Source organism: Gavialis gangeticus, unplaced genomic scaffold, assembly GCF_001723915.1.
Source record: "Gavialis gangeticus isolate Ggan-Ray unplaced genomic scaffold, GavGan_comp1, whole genome shotgun sequence".
Taxonomy (NCBI): domain Eukaryota; kingdom Metazoa; phylum Chordata; order Crocodylia; family Gavialidae; genus Gavialis; species Gavialis gangeticus.
The window spans coordinates 9995648-10015189 of record NW_017729031.1 but is presented as its reverse complement, the minus strand read 5'-3'; the positions used below and the strand labels follow the sequence as shown (position 1 = coordinate 10015189).

Below are 19542 nucleotides of genomic sequence, written 5' to 3'. Positions count from 1 at the left end.
GCTCGACCGGACGGGTGGGCTGCTGGCCGGCCTCGGGGGCTCGCTGGGGTTTTCTTCTCGGACGCTGGTGGCTTCTCGCCTGAGCACCACACACTGCAGAGCCGAAGACAGCTGCTGGCTGGTTGCAGCCCAGCCCTCCCCAGGATGCTTTTCGGAGCTTGACGGGGGAAAAAGGAGTGGAGCTGTATTCTTGACAGTTAATTATTTCTCTTATATAAAACAAAACAGCAAAGCCAACGGTTTCCCCCGTGAACTTTTTCTAAATGGATTCTTAACGTGCTTTTATGAAGTGCATTTTGCCACCCTTTGTACAGAAGCCAAATGACACGTGTATTTTGAATTACGTTTCCAAATATACACATCCCCCCTGTACTGTGGATCTCTCCAGACAGAGCTGGAGGGGCCGTCAGTCTCTCAGAAAAATCCGGTTTTACTATTTTACGAACGCTCTCCTCTCCACATCTGTTGCTTTAGATTGCTTTATAACCGGTGCGTAAAAAAGAAAAAGAAGAAAAAAAAAAAAAGGGGGAGTGGGGATTTTCTACTTGGAAGACCCAGGAACCTGGCAGCTTAGAAACATCTCTATGTTCTAAGTGTATTTGGAAAATGGGAGCTGCCACCAAGTTGGCGTTTGCTGTTTTTCTTATCTCTTGTTCTTCAGGTGAGCAAAACTCCTTTTAATTTTTTTACCATTTAAATTGATAATTGTGGAGCCCAGCTTGCAAACTTCAGCTGACACTCTCAATCCTGTCTGACTTGGTAACTGAGGTGACGGAGTGGCTAGGATGAAAATAGTGACAGCCGCCTTTTTTTGTTCATTAGCCTTGAGATTCTGTCATCCAGCATTTCCAGTGTACGTGGCCTGTGATTTTTTTTTTTTTTCAGTTGTTGCTATGTTAACTGTACATTTTCTTTGCAAACTACTGATTTCAAAGTTGACTGACTGTATGGTAGATTAGTTGCATGTTTTTATTTAAAACAGTTTAAGAAAATGCGTGATGAGACAATATCTGTAACCTTCTTGTAGGTCTCTTATTTTGGAATAGTTAGTGGTGAGCTTCAGTGTCCTGTAGTGGTGTTTAAAAATAGTTACTATTCTGAAAGTATTAGCTAGTGATATATAGACGCACATGTACACAAGGGCAGGCTTTTAAATTGCCTCATAAAATATTTTGCAAAACTTATCTTTCTGAGGTCTAATATGTGGTGCTTCTTTTAACTTTACATTTGAAAATCTACTTTGAAATGGCTGCGCTTAATCGTGTGGGAAAATGTCTGAGAACTGTAGGCTTGTCAAAATACTTTTTTCATAGCAACCAGTGGTTGGAAGAATTGCTTAATACCATTTCACTCACTGGGAGCTCAGCACTCCCACAAAAGGCCACATTCATCTACTAATCCTGGATAGCATAACTGATCTGAAATCAGTCTTAAATTTCCAACCCGTTATGTAGCTGACTTCTTAACCTTCTGTTCAGTATAGTGTGTAAAAGTGGAATTGCCTAGTACTCTTATGGTTCTTCCAGTTGGCTTCATCTAGTCACGTTTTCATTTTATTTTCCATACGTAGATGGCTTGCTTTCTATACGAAAGTGTTCTTAAATTGAAACTCTAATGTGTAGGATTCTGCTGAATGGTACATTTCCTTGTGGTTATTAAATGGATAGTCTAGTCTTGTGTCTGTAATGTTATTGATCAGTTCTGTGTGGGCTGAATGTGCTGTGAAATGGTGATCACTGCCAGAAATTAACCAAAAGTATCATGTCTGTTTAAATGGAAGAACACATTAAAGACAGCGGGACACTTTAATGTCGGATAAAAATGATACTAGTTGTTGTTTTCTTGTTGGGTTTTTTTCCCTTCCTAAATGAAGCACAGTAGCCTTCAGGGAAGTGGTTGAAGCTTTTGTTGTCTTTCAGTGAAAGTTTGGCTTGTAACATTAAGTAATAAAGCTATTATCTTTTTAAAAACAACTTGTTCTTGAGTTCAGGAGTTTCTTTTGTTGACATTTTGAAAGGACTTTTATGCTCATCAAGTCCTCTTTATTTCTTCCTTCCTCCCTCACTTCATTACTATCATCCTACTGCCTCAGCCACGGAGCAGTTCTCATATATCTATCTTGCTTACTAATCAGTCACAACTTAAACCACACCACAGTCTTCTCTAGCATGCTTCTGGCCACTGTTGTAATTGGCAGCAAGAGAACTGATGTTAAATATTAATCTTGTCTACTCTAGCTAAGGAAATGGAAATACCAGAAAACTAACTCGTTAAATTATGGAATACAGTTCATATTAATTGTATAATATCACTGTTTTCCAGACGTTATGAATATTTTGTTACCTATTATTTTCTACAGATTTATGATATTGCTATGGTTCACGATGTGTATAGTTAAAAATCTAGCACGATGGTGCAATCATGAGTGTTTTTGGTGTTTCTCATGTTTTGTTCTGTTTTAAACTGTGAAGTGAAAATGCAACTTCTTCCACCAATGCAGTTGAGCAATCTGGATTGAAAGGCATTTCTGCTTAAAGCTCTTTCATTCAAGTAAGTTGGCCACTATGAAGGGATTTCTGTACTTAATTCTAGTGTTGCAATTTTTTTTGTTTCCTGTGTTTGCATGTGTTCAGCTCGCATCAGATTACATTTTAATTTAATAGCTTTGTCTACAACCACTTGCTAAAGTTATGCATGGACAGACTATTGGTATTAAATCTCCTTATGTAAGTGAAAACTTTACCCTCTCCTTCCTCCTAGTTAGCACTGGGACAGCATCTGATTTGCATTACTAAATATAAATTACCATTTTAAAACATTGGGTATATGTGGAACATTTTTGATTGCTTGGCTTTTTCTGTCTCAATACAAACTCAGCCAAGGAAACAAGGAAATAGAAATACCATTCCATTTACCATGTTTATTAGAGATGGACACCCTTTTCCTCTGTCTACCTCAACACTTTCAAGTAAATGTTAACTTAGTGGCTTCTAGATGAAAGGAAAATCAGGAATGTACCCATCAGAACAAACTCCCTACAGTAAGATGTTAGATAAATAATTAAACAACTATCCTGCCTGAAAGTTTCCAGCATGTTCTTTCATGTGCTTTATGCTTAAATGTGTGTGTACTACTGGCACTTTTTATGCATTTCTAAAAAACAAAAGAAAAAAGTGGAAGAACTAACATGGGGCCTTAAAATTGCTTTGTACACATATCTTAGTATGAGTTATTTATTTAAAAAAATCACATTCTCTTACAAAATACTGCTTTTCATTTAACTTGGAGATCAATTGCAAAATATTTCTAAAACATAAAGGTTTGGGTTTTTTTGATTTTGTTGGGTTTTTTTGTTTTTAGCCTTTTTTTCACTTTTTGCTTTTAAAAAGTGAAAAAAAGAGTTTCTAGTATGTCCAACCAATGTGCATTTTGGTGCCTTCTCTTTCACCTTTTAATGAAGGGCCCACCCCAAGTTTTATAGTCTATAATCCAGATAATCAGTTGTAGTGTTAATGATTTTTGTTTTGAACTGCTTGTTTAAAAAATACTTCACTCAATTGCTCTAGCCTTCACTTTGTTGACACAAATGATGTCATTTTGATATTTCTCCAGTCATCAAGCTTTTATTAAAAAAACAAAAAAAAACCAAGTCTTCAATTTCTTCTTTAATTTAAATAAAACTAAACCTTTTACACTTAAGTGTTTCTGAGAAGCAAAGAAAACCTAACAAAGAGGTGCTGTCTCAATTATGTTCTCTTTGTAGCTCTCAGGTCAGTCAATTTGTGGGGAGTATCTTAAGTCATTTTGGCAAACAGAACGATAGTTTAGAAATTCTTCTCCAGTATCATCAAAGTTCCTCCTGCGGAGGCCACTCAGCTCTTTCTCTTCTTTTCCCCATCACACCTTTGGTGAAAATACCACTTCTGCTAGATACTAAAGGACACTATAGTAAACAATCTAAAATACTGCTAAAACTTTAGGGCAGAGTTGTGAGCTTTTTTTTCTGGAAGAGCTGAAAATAATCAAAACATTCTTTGTAACAAGTGGGTAGAGGGGTTCAAACATAAAAGGATGTTTTTCCCACTTTTGGTATTACTTAATCCTGAGTATTACTCATGAATTGTTTCTAGTGATATGCTTCCTGTAAGCAATCCGTGGTTAGTGGTAGAAGCTGCCTAATCACCTCTTTATCTGTGATAAAATGAGTAAACATTTTAAAGATGAGCTAAACACTTAGCAGTGACAGAGTCCTTTATGCTTAAACAGCAGTAACCACGCACTGTTTTTTGAAGTTCATCACTAGTGGAAAATATTCCTAACCAGCTTTCTGGCAATGCTCATAACAGGGTTTGTAATCGTATTTAACAGAATTTTCCAATATAACTGTGACTCCATAAGTATGATTTATACATTAGATTAAAGTACTATCATAGCCTTGTATTGATGTTTTAGTCATATTTGGAAACAGCACAACAAACTTTGTGAGAGGAGTTACCGTATCGTATCTTCCAGTTGTTTAAAACTGTTGTCCATATTGGGCATTTTGGCATTACAAATTGCATTAACAGCAGTTCTGGCAGAACTGTGCTTTAGGACCATTTAATGGATGCAGTTGTAGCCAGTTTCGTTTTTATTCCCATATATTTACTATAAATACAAATTCACTTTTAAAAGGAAGAGTTTTAGAAGACATGTTTGCATATGCGTGATGACGTGATGGCTTCTCTAGGTTTGAAGCAAAGTCACTGTTTATAATATGTTGCAACTGCTAAAGGGTAACTACTATAATCTTTGAATGGTATAGTACAGCAGTGGAAAATTATTTGAGCTCGAGGGTCACTTAATGAGTTTTGATGAACAATTCCCTCTTCACAACACCCCCTCCTCCCTCTTGGGTGGAGGAGAGAAACCAATATATCCTATCCGGCCCACTGGGAGCCTGAGGGCTGAAGGCTGCACCTATGCTGCTCTGCTTTGCTTTCCTGTGCTGCATCTGGGCTGGGCCACACAACGTGCAGACTCTTCCGTCCCCCTGCCTGGCTTCCTGTTGGTGCTGCACAGCCTTGGCACCGCAGCCATTGGCAGCTGGACCCGCACAGGACAGGTCATGATGCAGTGCTCCTAGTAGCTGTCCTGCCTGCCGTGATGAGCTGCTGCTGCACTGCACCAGGAAGGTTGGGGCAGCTGCTCTCAGCTGAGCCCCCTCCCTGCAGCTGGCATTGACTTACTAGTGGTGCCATGACACGAGTGGCTTGTCACAGCAGACATGGGCGGGCAGGACAGCTACTTGGCATGTTGCATTGCGTCCTGTCCCATGCAGGCCTGGTTGCTGGCAGCCACAGTGCCAAGAGTGTGCAGGCCAAGCGCCTCTAGGATGGGTGGGCAAAGTGCTGCCCACCAGGCCATTCTATCCAGCCCACGGCACCCCTAAAATATTTAGGAAAGTAACAGTTATCTGCCCCTGGCTGCCTGTCATGTGGCCCTTGATGGCTTGCCAAAACTCAGTAAGTGGCCCTCCACCCAAAATAATTGCCTGCCCTGCTCTAGGAAGCAGGGAGGGGAGGCGCAGAGAAATCTGTGCTTTGCCTGGCCTATGCCCTGCCCCAGCTGTGGGGACAGTCCTCTTTCCTCAGCTTCCGATAGCAGCTGCTGGGCCAGATTTTGCCCACCCCTGGTATAGTAGCTTTCAGTCTGATCATGCTAGCTGGGTTAATTATTCCCTTCAGCTTCTAAGCGTTATCCCTGCTTGTTCTGCTAAAAAGATCCTTGGGGCTTCATCTTGGTTTGCTTACAGATGACAATGGTAAAAAAAAACAACTGTTTTAACGTTACTTTACTTGGAAGTTAGAGTGGATTAGTTTCTTCCTGCATAAGTGATGTTATTAAAATCTAAGATATTTTAAAGTGACTTGCTTTTCCATCTCACTCTAAAAGATCATTTTCTCATCTCTTTAATATTTGTTTCCCTTATGAAAACATTCCCTGAAACTTACTCACTCTTGTTTGAACTTTGTGCTTTTTGTTTTAGAGCAGTCTTATGGAGCTTCTGTGTCTTTTTTCCTCCCTGAACATGAAGCTACATAGTAAAAACGATGGCTTTTGCTTTATGTGGAATATTTGGGAGGCAAATGAGATGGAGGACAAAATATGAAATCTAGTCTTGTAGAAAACATTGAGACTTGGAACTCAGTTTTAATGGTTTCCAAGATAAATGTCCAGTACTGGTTAGCGGACACAATGGTAGAGCTAATATGGGGTGGCAAAAGGTAGCAGCTGGATGAGGTCTCATTTACACTACACAGTTCTGCTGGCACAATACCACCACTTCCTTCAGCTGACAACAACTGTGGTCACTTTTTTGTCCTTCTGCCCTCTTTCAGCTTCAGAGGGTGGTAATGGGATTATTACTATTGACTTAGTATTTTGGGAGAAGGAAAGGTTTTTTTTTTTCCTTTTATACCTACCTCAAGGTTAGTAGAGGTTTATACTTTTTCAAAAAGTTTGTAACATCTGCCATCTGGGAGGAAGAAGATACTTCTTTGGTCGTTTTTGGTGTTGTTTTGTTTCCTTTTCTTTTTCTGCTTCATCTCCTTATACATCTGTATCCCGTAGTTCAACCTTTTTTAACAAGTGTATCCCTTCTGTCTCAAAGTTTCAGCTCATGTACCCCTCTATAGTTTTTCTTGTTTTTAATATTACCAATTATGTGATATAAGGCAGGATACACAAATTAATGTTAAATGCATTATTAATATATGCATTAACTATATCGTAGTTATGCCACAACAGTTTGGGCTGGTAAGTCTGTTGTGAGGGAAGGGTATGGAGGGACATCTCGGGGCTCCCACAGTGAGGGAGGAAGTGGAGCAGGTGCTGCACAGCCATGGCAGGCGCTGCACAGTGCATTTATCAGCCACATTATTGGCCACATCAGCCCAAAAAAGCCGACTACTGTCACTTCTTTTCCTTGTATCAGTGCCAATCTGATATGGGACTGATGTATCAGTGTACCTCTAGTAATTTTTTTTCCCATTCATTTTGTGTACTCCCTATGACTTTTTTAAGTACCCCTGCTTGACCACTGCTGTAGTGGCTTAGCAGCTATACCAGAACCCTTTGCTTGTGAAAAACAGCTAGATTATCATGCTTTACTTCTTCCCGCCACCTTTGAAGGTGATCCCTTTCCATTAGTGCTTCCTTCTATCTAGAATTTTCTGATGAAGCAAGTGTGCAGGTAACGTATTTACATTTTATTTATGCCAGCTCAGTTCTGAGTAAAGCCAGAACAACCTGGAAACTTTTTGACTTCATCACGCAGCAGTAGATGCACTGGGATTTTCTTTCTGTAGACTCCATGAGGTCCAACATTATGTCAGTTTGGAAGGTTTTTAGTAACTAAAAGCTGTACCCTTTTTCACGTTTTTACCAGTATTTAGAGTCGAGCATTGTGGATTAATTTTAAGTAATCTGTATTAAACCAAATTTAAAATCAGTACAAAGCCTTGTTTTAAACCTTACAAAGGCTTATTATTTAAATTGGTAATCACCGTTTCTTATTTTGCTTCTGAACTCTTTCCCAGAGAGGTGCTGTGTCTTATTGGTTGATAACCATTAAAAGATAGATTTGCAATTGTTTATACAGCTTCCACACAGTTCAGTTCTAGCTAGCCAGGAGGCTATGCTGTACCTATACTTACTTTAAATATCTTGTACGTTTCGTCAGTGTACTTGCATTGAGAAAAGTCATTCATTATTAGAACTTGACTGACCTATTTTTAAAGAAAATAAATAAAACTGTGCTTTGTATCATCCTATCTTGATGGGTCAGATAGGTTTCAAGCTTTTAATAAATTTATTAATTTAAGTGACCTTAAATGTTTTTGATACATAAATGTATAATTAAACATACTTTGAATTCAAAATTTATTTATCTAGTAAGTAAATAAAATATTATTTGTAGTTTGTAAAACAAACTCTTGCTTCTGTCCCTTAAGATTTTAGGACTAGTAGAACTCACTTGCACCTCATAAAACAACTTTTCAGCTCTCAATTGGTTTTGCAGTTTTGAGTAAACTAATCTTTCAAGAGTATTTCCTGAATAAACTGAAATAAAGAAAGATAATATTCTCTTTGCCACTGCAGAAGAGGTTATTTCCATCAACCGGTTTAGTACTTTTGTGAACTTTATTCCAGGTGCTTAGCCAATAATTTCCAGTTTTAGTTTCTTTAAAACTTCCAATGCAGTTATTTGTCCTATACATGTTATTTTATATCAAAATTTAAACTTTTAAAGACTTAGGCCTTAGTATGATACGTGCATTTTAAAAAATTATTTGAAATTATGACAATGCTATTTGGTCTTAGTGGAACCATGTTAAGCGGTTGACTAAGTCTTAGAAACATAACTTTTCAATAAATATTGCTTTCTCAAATTTTTCCTTTTCTCTTGTTTTGTTCTTCTCTGCTCCCCCTGCAAAAGTAACGGTTTTTATATCTGTGGTTTTTATATCTGTGATTTTCAACCTGTGTTCCGTGGACCCCTGGGCATCTACAGGTTGTCTGAGGGGTCCGCGAAAGATGACTACGATCAATGAAAAGTATGTGGTTATACACACTTACAATTCAAAGGGGTGCATACCTCCATTCAAAGTTTCAAAAGGGATCTGCATTTCCTTTCAGTTTTTTAGGGGTTTGCAAATGAAAAAAGGTTGAAAACCACTGGTTTAGATTTATCCACTACAGATGATAATATATATGTTCTTTTTTTTAGATATGGAAAAAGTAAAGCATGATCAAAGTCACCGTAGATTAGGAGGCTGTTCTTTGAGTGATTATATTAAAAAAAAAAAGAAAAAAAAAAAAAAAAAAGAAAAAAAGTTTTTGTTTTTGCTTTTGTTCTCTTGCAGTTTTAACTATAGATCAGAGACATAATTTTTATTTATTTTTTTTATCTGCAGACTTATGTCCTACTGTATTTAGGGAGACTTCATACTCATTTCTGTAGTGGTCTTTCCTTTTCAGTGGGGATTATGGAGGGTCACTCCTAAATTTTTAATTGTTAGATATGTGGCACAGGCTCATGAGAAATTAGGACTGGAAGGGACCACATACATTCAATCCCTGCTGAATACAGAATCATCCTTGACTAAACCATTCTAGTCTAGTGTCTGTTCAAACTAGGGACGTGAAAGATTAAATGTTTAGTTGTTTAACTGATAAGCCCAGTGATAATTGGTTACTTTGTGAGTTATTATTTAGCACAAGACTGGGTGCAGTCTGGCAGGGAAGGGGGAGAAGGGAAGCCATGTGGTGCTCCAGCAGAAACTGGAAGGTGGCAGGGGAGGCACGAGGAAAGGAGGAATGAGGGGGAAGGGAGCCCTCACTTAAGAGGTTAAAGAGGAAAACAATGGCAGTCCAGTGACTCATCAGTTAAGCAGTTAGTTCCAGGGCAGGCAATTAATTCGGCTTAATGAGTATGGGTGAGTTTTGCGGCTGTCAAGGGCTGCAAGAGTAGCCCTGTCCCTTGATGGGTGTCCCACCCCCTGGTTGCAATCTTAGGACTGGAAGTCCTACCTCGAACCCCTGACCTTTGCCGCCAGAAGTCCCTCCCATTTCCCTGGAAGTACTCCTTGGGGGGGTGGGGTGGGGGGAGTGCTGCCATCTTGAAAGCAGAAAAAAACCAAATCGTATTACAAAAAATCAAACGTCTACTATAATTTACTTTAATTTTTTTTTTTAATGTATATCTTTGTCCTGACTTGTGTGTGTTTGCATAGTGTATCTAGAAGCAATTGCACAATAACTCAAAATACAGCCCCACTCTTGTATATTGTGTGCAGGGTGTTATGTGGGGGGTGTGGCTGGGGAGTGGATGTGTGGGGTGGGTGTGAATGGGTATGGGGTTATGTGGTTGGGATGGGGACAGTGAGAGGGTATGAGCTTTTGGTGGGTGGGATGGGAGTGTGTGAGGGAGGGTATGTCTGGGGGGAATGGTGGCGCGTGGGGATTAGGTTCTTGGAGTCCCTGGAGCTGCATGTAGTGGCAGTGAGCAAGGCCAGCACCATCTGGCCCTGTAGCGCAAAGTTCCCTGTGCTCCCTCCCTGTTCCCTGGCTGCTTGTTCCTAGGTGCTTCATCTCTCTTGGCCTGTGGCTTTAGGTGAGCTGTGTTGCTCCCAGCAGCACCCATGTTTGAGCTGCTGTGTTATCGTTTAACCAATATAATTAGAGTAGGTTAAGTGGACAATTTTTTATTAAACTATAATTACATCCCTAGTCTAAACTGCTCTTAAAAACTTGCAGGAATGGAAATTCCATAGTTTCTCTAGGTAGCGTGTTCCAGTGCTTGACAGCCCGTGAAGGCAGAAAGCTCCTGCTAATATCCAGCCTGAATTTCCTCTGCTGCAGCTTAAGATCATTGATTCTAATCCTGTCCCTTACAGCTGCAGAGAAAAGTCCTTCCCAATTCTCTGTGTCACTCTTCGAGTATTTGAAGACTGTTATCAAATCCTCCTTAGTCTTCTCTTCAGAGTAAACAATCAAGTTCTTCTTAAAACTTTTGTTGCTCCCTGGATTCTTTCTATTCTGTTCACATTTGTCTTGAAATATGGGACCCAAAACTGGAAATAGTTCTCTGGGTCAGGCCTTAACAGTGCTGAGTAGTGGAAGAATCTCTTCCCTTGACTCTGCACATGACACCATATTAATACAACCCAGTATGCTGTTGGCTTTTTTGCAACAAGAGCATGCTTGTTGCCTCATATTCATTTGATAGTCCACTCTAGCCCCTAGGTCCTTCTCCACAGTACTGCAGCCTAGCCATTCATTCCCCAGTCTATATTTGTGCATGTAATTATTTTTTCTCAAGTGCGGAGTTAACACTTGTCCTTCTTGAATTTCATGTTTGGTGTTTGGACCGTTTCTCCAGCTTATCATTCTGGATACTAGCCCTACCTTCCAGAGTGTCTGCAACTCCACCCAACCTGGCATCATCTACCAGTTTGCTAAGCATGCACTGTCCTGTTTTTCAAATCATAAATGAAGATGTTGAACAATACTGGGCCTAGGACAGACCTCTGAGGAATCCTAGTTGATTAAGGTCTCTGAAATTTGTCAAATACAAATTGCTTCAAAGTGTTTCTTCTATTTTGTTTACTATCTTGTTAAGTTTAAAGTTGAACCTTTATAAAGGTTGTTCAAGTGGTTGTAGTGATGTGTAGTTTGATGTTTGTTTGTGTTTTGAAAACTTAGATCCGTTTTGATGTTTATAGACATTTTTAAGACCAAGTTTTTAGATAATTTAAATACACCTGAATCCTTTTATCAAACTTTTGTGATTTTTAGGATTACCTTGCTTGTTCGGTGGCCAAAAAAAAGTCCTCTCCTGTCTATGTAAGCAACCCACAGCAATAGAGGAAGTGGCATAATTGATTAGGTTCAGTACTGTGAAATGCTGCTGCAAACCTAAAAAGGGGTGATGGTGGGGGAAGTCTTTTACTTGAAGTGTTGGAGTAATGTGGCTGTGGTAGTCCAGGAAATAAGAGGGGCAAGGATTATTGTGGGTGATAGCTTTAATGGGCCAGTTACATGGTTGGGATAGAACATGCAGTTGGGATATTATAGTAATAGTCTCCTAGTTACAGTAATTTTGGTCACTGTTTGTCATTATTACATATAGATGCTTTTGAAATGTAGGTGGTGGTATCTGTTTTAAGTTTCAAAGGGGTTTGTTTATGTTTTCATATCTCTTAGTTTCAAGGCACTAAGCCTATTAGAACTGCATAGAATTGACCCAGATTGTCATTAAACATGTGTATCACAAATCTGACGGTATTTTGATTATGAAGGTACTTTAAACTGAAACTAGAATAGGGCAAGTTATTGGCTATAATTTGTGCGGTGTAATTAGTGAATTTCAGAGCGGTCAAGGTGACCAGTTTTTTTTGCTTTGCAGATTAGCTGGAAATTATACTATTATTTTTTTTAGATTTGGTCCAAGAGAACATAGCAAGGCTGATCCATAAACCATGGTTTTAGAATCAAGAATTCTCTACATATTAACTTGATGGAGACATCACTTTCATGCACTAATAGTTTTGTGATTATCTTTCACATTTTCTATTGACAAATGGTCAGTTTTTCATTGTTAAAAACAAAATACATAAACAACATTAGATAAGGCATTAGAGACTTTATTGAAAGAAAGCTACAGAAATTGATGACAAGAAATGGCATGACTTTGAGTACTGAGATAGTGAATCAACCAAGTTAAAACTCAAGAGGCAGTGGTTGAGTGTTTTGGCACCAGAGAGAGAAGCATCTCTCTTATGCATGGGCATTCTGCCCTAGCAACCCTTGAGAGATGACACTAGCTGCATATCTCTGGCATGGTGATTGACCAAATTCATAAGTTTATCAGAGGCTTTTTAAATTGGACAATATGTTTGGACGACTGGAGTTTTATGTCCAGTTTAGGGTACCACAATTAAAGAAAGATGTGGACCTTGTTAGAGTACATAGAAAAACAAAAAAAAGATGAGAAGTCTAGAAAATATGAGCTGTGGTAACAATTTGAAATTCATTAGGTTTGCTTAGCTCAGATAAGAGAAGATTTGAAATTTCAAGTACTGCAAAAAGGGGAAGGTTAAACGTTTCCTGTTCTGTCCCTAGCATGTATGGGTAATTAGTAGACTTCAACAACAATAAGGAAGGTTTAGGTTAGATACCAAAAAAGTTTCTAACTGTAGTTATAGTTAACCATTGCAGTTGGAAAGTTGTGGGATCTCCTATTATTGGAGGCCTTTAAGAGCAAGTTAGTCCAATCTGTCAGGAGCAGGTTTGGTATAACTTACCACGGGGGATTCCCTCTAGGCAGGGTTCAGTGGTAGAATTCTTGTCTGCCACACAGGAGACCCCGGTTTAATTCTTGGACACTTCAAAAAAAAAACCAAAAAAAAAAAAACAGCCATGGAGGCACCAAACATCTGGACTCGGTTTGGCCTTTGGATTGTGTCTCAGTGGCTTAAAGGTGGGGATCGAGGGTCTGGGCAGCCTCCACTCCTCCAAAACGCCTGCCTAGGCATATGCATCGAAGGTCTGAGTGACCTCACGTCTGTTTTTCATATATAGCTGGGAAGGTCCTCACCTGCATTCTCCTCAATCAACTCTATTTCCTTGCTGAGGAGATAATACCCAAATCCCAGTGTGTTTTCAGACCACTCAGAAGGTAGGCTAGATATGATCTCTGTTGCTAGACAGCAGCAGGAGAATTGCTGTGAGCAACACCAAGATCTTTACATGACCTTTATTGACCTGGCTGTAGCATTTGAATCAACCAGTAGAGGCCCAGTGGGAGATGCTGATGAAATTTGGATGCCTACCAAAATTTGTTGCCTTTATCTGACTCCTTCACAATGACAATCCAGCAACTGTCCTAAGTAATGTCTTGGCAACAGACCCCATTGCTGACGGGCTTCCTTCTGGAGTCAAGCACTCAATATCGCATGGACTGGAATCTCTTTAACATCAGTTGGTTAGTTACGTTCCAAATCCAAGATAACCAACACATCCGTTAGAGATCTTTAGTACATTGACAGTTGTATTGTGTGTACCCCTTGAATTGAAAAGCTCCAGGTCACTCTTGATTGCTTCTGTGAAGTGTATGAAATGCTTGTACTTGATCAGCTCTGTGAAAACCAAAATACAAATCCACCCCAAACCAGCTAGCTGCTCTTCCGTACATAATAAGAGGGCGGTCCTTGGACACTGAGTTATTACCCTTACCGGGGTAGCTGCGTTTCCCAAAAAGTAAACATAGATGACATTATTCAACGATGGATAAAATCTGGCAGTGTTGTCTTTGGATGCCTCTGAAATCATGTCTTCGATGATTGTGATATCAGGAGCAAAACCAAACTTCTCATCTACCAGGCTGTTGTCATCTCTGTCTTGTTGTATGGGTGTGAAACTTGGATGATGTATCAGCAGGGATCCTAGTTTTCTCTTTAAAAAATCCCCAATTTTCTGATTAAAAAAACTCGAAATCCACCACATATATAAATGGCAAAAGCATCAAAGTTATACCTATAATGTGTGTATGTATAGGTATCAGTTGAATACAATGTTTTACTGATATATTTATAACTTTAAAGCAATTTGGAAGACTACAAGTGCCTCAGTCATTAAGAGAGACAGGCAAGGTTCATTAAAATTAATTCAAAATACAGTAAAATCTGTTATCCTGCATCCCCCTGGTAGGGGGATTACCAGTTATGTAAACATTCTGGTTATCTGAAACCCCCAGCATGGATTTTCATATAACACGGAGCTGGGGAGGGGTGTGCGGCAGTTATCCGCAGAGTGGCGGCAGCATGTGGTAGTGGGTGGTGGCAGACACTGCTGTTGCGTTCAACTCCCCCCTCCACGCACACATCTGGCCAGCCAGCTGGAAATCCTGATTAATGGAATTTCCAGTTAGTTAAATGCTGGATAGTGGAGATTTTACTGTACCTATATATTTTTGTGTTTGATTTTTGGTTTTTCTATCCTGGAAAGCCAGAGCTCTCTTTGTCCCCTTCAGTCACCAGGATGTTTGTCCACCCCTGCTGTTTCATGGGACTGAACAGCCCTGATATGCTGGTACTCTGTCCCTGCCCCTGCCATTGACCCTTACTCACAGCCCGACAGGCCCACCAGCTATACTGGCGCCCCTCACTCTGGAGCCTCGGTTTCCCACCTCCCCCAGCCCTATTGGTGCCCCTCTGCCCTCATTTCCCAGGTTTGTTTCCTTTAAGGGGAAAAATCCATCACACAGACGCACACACCTCTCTCTCCACCCCTTCCTCTGTGGCCCAGTGCTCCATGGTCTGGTAATGCAGTTGGGAGCCATATGGTACGGCAGCAGGGAAATGGCTGGAGGTGAGGTGGGCCTGGGCTGCTTGGTCCTGCTGCCCCTGGCACCTGTCATCTTTTACAGGCAGCCAGGAGCAAATAAATATTTATTTTCTAAATTTTTTAGGGGCCCTGCAGACCAGATAGAATGGCTGGCAGGCTAGCTGTGGCCTGCAGGCCATGTTTTGCTCTCCCCTTACCTAAGCTTTCTTTAGAATTGAGTGGGTCTCTATTGTAAAACTGAATGGTTAGTTTTCAAATGGCCTGGTACTGCCAACTTTGAGGATTATATTTATGCTCCAGAATACTCTTTCAGTTAACGTGAATCACAGTTTTGAAGTTTTGTAGCATCAGGTATGCATTATGGGGTATGTTACAGTCTGAGCTCACTGATGAGGTCAAGCTGCAACCTGTAATTTACTGACTCTCAGTTAAGGTGCCAGAGCACCCTGAGGTGCCTTGAGACCCATTCAGGGGTGCTGTGGGGTGCCACACAATGCTAATACCATTAGGTATGCAATCACTTGCACGTAATCCTTGCAGGATAAACCCAGAGATTTCAGAGGGGAATCCATGGTGTCAAAATCATTCTGACCTGGTTAGGTCTTTGCAACAGAAGAATTTGCTGTAGTATTTTTCTACAAACAAAAAAAAAAAAAACTAGTGAAAGCTAAGAGCTGGCTTTTTCTAAGGGTACCTTGAATGGGATCCATTCAAACTAATTTTTTAACTACAGAGAAAACTAGTCTGGAAGATGCAGTTGTAAACGAATGGGCAACTAAATGCCAGATAGTAGAGGCCTTTGGTCTTGATTTGAAATGATGGCTTAAAGCTACTTTAAGCTATGTGAAGATGTATCAGACATCTCTGATTTATGTATGGCTTGTTATCAAACTTATTTTCAGTTGTAAAATGAGAAACATTTTTTTTCAAATTCAAAGCAACAATGCAGTACCTGCAATCATTCTAAAACCTTTTTGCAGGCAGAGAAGTCATGATCTAGTAATTTTTTGTACCAGTAGTACCTAGTAGTAATATACCTTTTTCTTGTTTACAGTGCTATGACTTCAGTTACATTTCCGGCAACTTTTTTTCCATGTAGTAAAGCTATTAGTAAGTGATTCCATGGATTTTTTTCCCCCCTTCCCTCAAACTCAACTGGCACCCTTGTCTATAGTTAATTTTGTGCTGAGTCTCATTTCAAAAGCTGGGTTTTATGGGTAAAACCACGCAAACAGATTTAAGAAGTATAATACCTAAGGATCATTTGTTATGGTAAATGAAGTGCTGTACCTTTACCTATATTCATTCAAAAAGATTAAAGAAAAGGTTTAATTCTTGCTCCTGAATAATCCACATCCGTCAAGGACTTGCTTCTCATAATCACTTGGTTCTGTGAGTCTTTTCTTTCTTTTACCACAGGGATGCGGGTGCAACTTTCAAAATATCTTTCAGTGTTGATGATGATTTTGCTGGGGTGCGAGTGTGTGTAATGCATATGCAAACAAGCAGTGACATAACTAAGGGTGGGTGAGAGGGAGCACTCGTCCCTGGTGCCAAGTTAAGAGGAATGCCAGAATTGCCCTCCACGCCTGCAGAGTCTGTGCCCCAGTAGCACAGACATACCTGATCTCCAAAAGTGTCCTAGGCTGCTGTTGCTTTAAGAGTAACAGAGTGGAGGCGGGCAGAGTGTCCCAGATGCCAACCCAGGCCTGTTACACCACTGTATACAGCTTCTTTTTAAGCATAGAGTTGGCAATATAAGAGCCAAGTCCATTTTAAGTTTGTAGATGGTTGATTTGATGTACAAATTGACCTTTTTGGAAGTTTGTATTGAAAAGTATGATTGTATCTAAGTTTCATATACAGTATGTTTTTTTTGTGTAGCTGTCTTTCCACTTCTTTACATCCCTGCCTTGTTCCCATTTTGATTCGTTTACCAGCCTAAGTCAACTTGAGTTCCTGCCTCTCCTCATTTTCTTGCTTACAGCTTATAACATTGACCTTATAGATTTTTTTTTTTAAATTAGGTGTTACATATTAATTAAATGCTTAGTGTCAGATGATGAGGAAGCAGTGGATTTCTGTCTTACCTGAAGCATCATAGTCTTGTCACCCTTTCACAAAAATTGGTTACGTTTTTATATTTTATTTGCCACTCCATGGCAGATAAGGATGAAGTGCCATGATACTTTGGAGAACATGTCTTAGGATGTGGACGGATGTAAACACTGAAGTGTTGTAAGTGCCTTTGAAACATTTCATAGGGCCTTGTATACAAAAGTACATGCCTTTTGCAAAATTCTGAAACATTTCCAAACACTGCAAAACAGTATCTTTTTGAATTGGGTAGAGTTTTGAAGTGCTTCATTGCTCCTGTGTATGTTTGTAAGGAGCACAGCGTGGGACCCCTGGGTCCTCCAGTATCCCACACTGGAAGCAGGAGGGAGAGCAGAGAAGACTAAGCACTTCCTCAGCTGGAACTGGGTAGAATTCCCCTCCCCAGAGATGGGGTGGAAATCAGATAAGCCCCTTCCTCCTCCTGGTGGATGTTACTGTTGCTCTTTCATTTTCCCACCCCCTCCCAAATCTCCACAGCCCCCTGTACTGCCCCACAAGCTGGATGGTTTGTAATACTCTAGCCAGGGAGCACTGCAGGGGCTGTATGCATGTCCAGCAATTCATAACAATACTTTCTGAAATGTTTTCAAAACTATTACACTTGTAAGTGGTTCAGTCATTACTTCTGTTTGCACCTGTATTAGCTACATTCTACCATCTTGAATAGTTCAAGGCATAGAAAAGAACAGCATCCTAGCATCCAGGGAAGATGATAATGAGCTTTGTGATGGCACTTGATTAACCACAGTTATCTTTTGTATGTGAATACCTATACTTACAATTCAAAGGAGTTCACACCTCCTTTTTAATTTTTTGGGGGGTTGTAAATGAAAAAAAGATTGAGAACCACTGCTGTAAGACAATGGAGAAAATGGGCGCATCTACAGGAAATGTATTAATGTGTATTAGCCTAATTTTAATGCTCATTACAGGTGTGCATCTACACATGTACACCTTTAATGCACATTAAAAATGGCAAAATTAGGCTAACTGTGCCTAAATTTGATACCTGCAGGTATCAGACTTAGGCACAATTAGTTAAAGCATGTTAACACGTGTAGACACGGCCTGGCACTAACTTTAGTGCTGGGTCTGCCTATCCACTAGGGTCACATGGCAGGGCTGTGGCGACTTGGCACTAATTTTAATGCCAAGTGCACTATCTTTAGTGTTAAGTCCCTGCACATGTAGACAGACACCTGCCAAAAATCACTTAATGTGCATTAAATTTAATTGCGCTTAAGTATACATGTAGATGTGCCTAGTAAGACTAATTAGTTGAAAATGGGGAGAGGAGGCTTGTCTTCTAACAGTGGACATGAGTAAAATTGGACTGCTCATTTATCTTTCTAGACTTCCTACTGCTGTCCAACAGAATGTATTCCCTTGGGCTGTACATGAGAATGTAATCTATTTGGTAAACTTATATTAAGCACAGTTAAGGGCTTGGGTGGAAATAATCTGCTGGAAATAAACTGCTTTTCTGTTTGTAAAAACTGAAAAGTGCTGGAAGTTCAGTTGCTAGTTATTGACATGTGATAGCAAAATGTTGAATCTTAAGAGCAGTGGAGCACTTGACCATTATTTGCATGTGGCTTTAAAATAAAGATGAATAGGGAAGTTATTTTATTTTGAGGGTTATGGTTTTCATGTAGTAGTGGATGACCTTATGAACACTGAAATCAATGTGTAGAAATGTATATGAGTATCATCTGTGGTAGGAGAAAACAACTTTGACCTTGGCAAGTGAAATAAGGAAAAGCTTTATATATAGTTCTTCTACAAACATGAAGCTTCTCTCACAATGAAGTATCCCAATTCTAGTGTGGGTTACTTCCCTTCCTCCTTCCCCTGCCCAAGCCAAATCAGTGGCAAAGTGCTGTTGAAGACTTTAATATAAAAAATTTTTTTCCTCTTCCCATTGTGTCTCCATCTACTTTTCTGGAGATCGTAATTGTAGCAGGATTAGGTACATAACATCTAAGAAGGCATTTTTTGAACTGCCAAGTTTTACAAGGTAAATTTTAGACTTAAAATACTTGTGTTCTCTTCTTTTATAGGCGGTTTTGAAAATGAACAGGGCATATGGAAACTTATGACAGAATATCTTTTAAAGCAAAACAATGTATTTTTATCCAGTGCTGTTCACTGTCATTTTTTATTATTGTACTATTTCATTTTCTGAATGCACATTTTTTTGCAAAAACTTTTTTCCTCTTTTTTGTAACTTAAAGTGTTTGTAAACTAAGGCAATTTATTCCTGTAGGTAAGCATTAGGCATTAATGCAGATATTAATTCATTTTCATTTACTACACTTTGACCCTTGTGCCTTTAGTTGTTTCTGGTCTTGTTGTCTCCCCCTTTACAGAGGTTAGATTTTGAGATTTAACTCAAGTTTTCAAACTTCTGCCTATGGTTTGTTCACAGTGAGACTACTTGAGAGCTTTTTCCATCACAAATGAAGCTTAGAAAAACCTTGGAGAGGGCTTCTTATTTGTTCTGAAATTTTTTTTTTCCTCTTCTCCCCCCCCCCC

The 19542-nt window shown here is 39.6% G+C and overlaps 1 protein-coding gene across 1 annotated transcript in view; it reads left to right on the top strand.

The window, feature by feature from the left end:
* The first annotated feature begins 12 nt into the window (after positions 1-12).
* Positions 13-19542, top strand: part of ACVR2A (activin A receptor type 2A) — a 90970-nt gene continuing 71440 nt past the window's right edge. The window contains exon 1 of the mRNA XM_019522449.1: positions 13-661. Coding sequence (XP_019377994.1) covers positions 607-661 — 55 coding nt within the window. The 5' untranslated portion in view covers positions 13-606. The remainder of the gene's footprint in view (positions 662-19542) is intronic.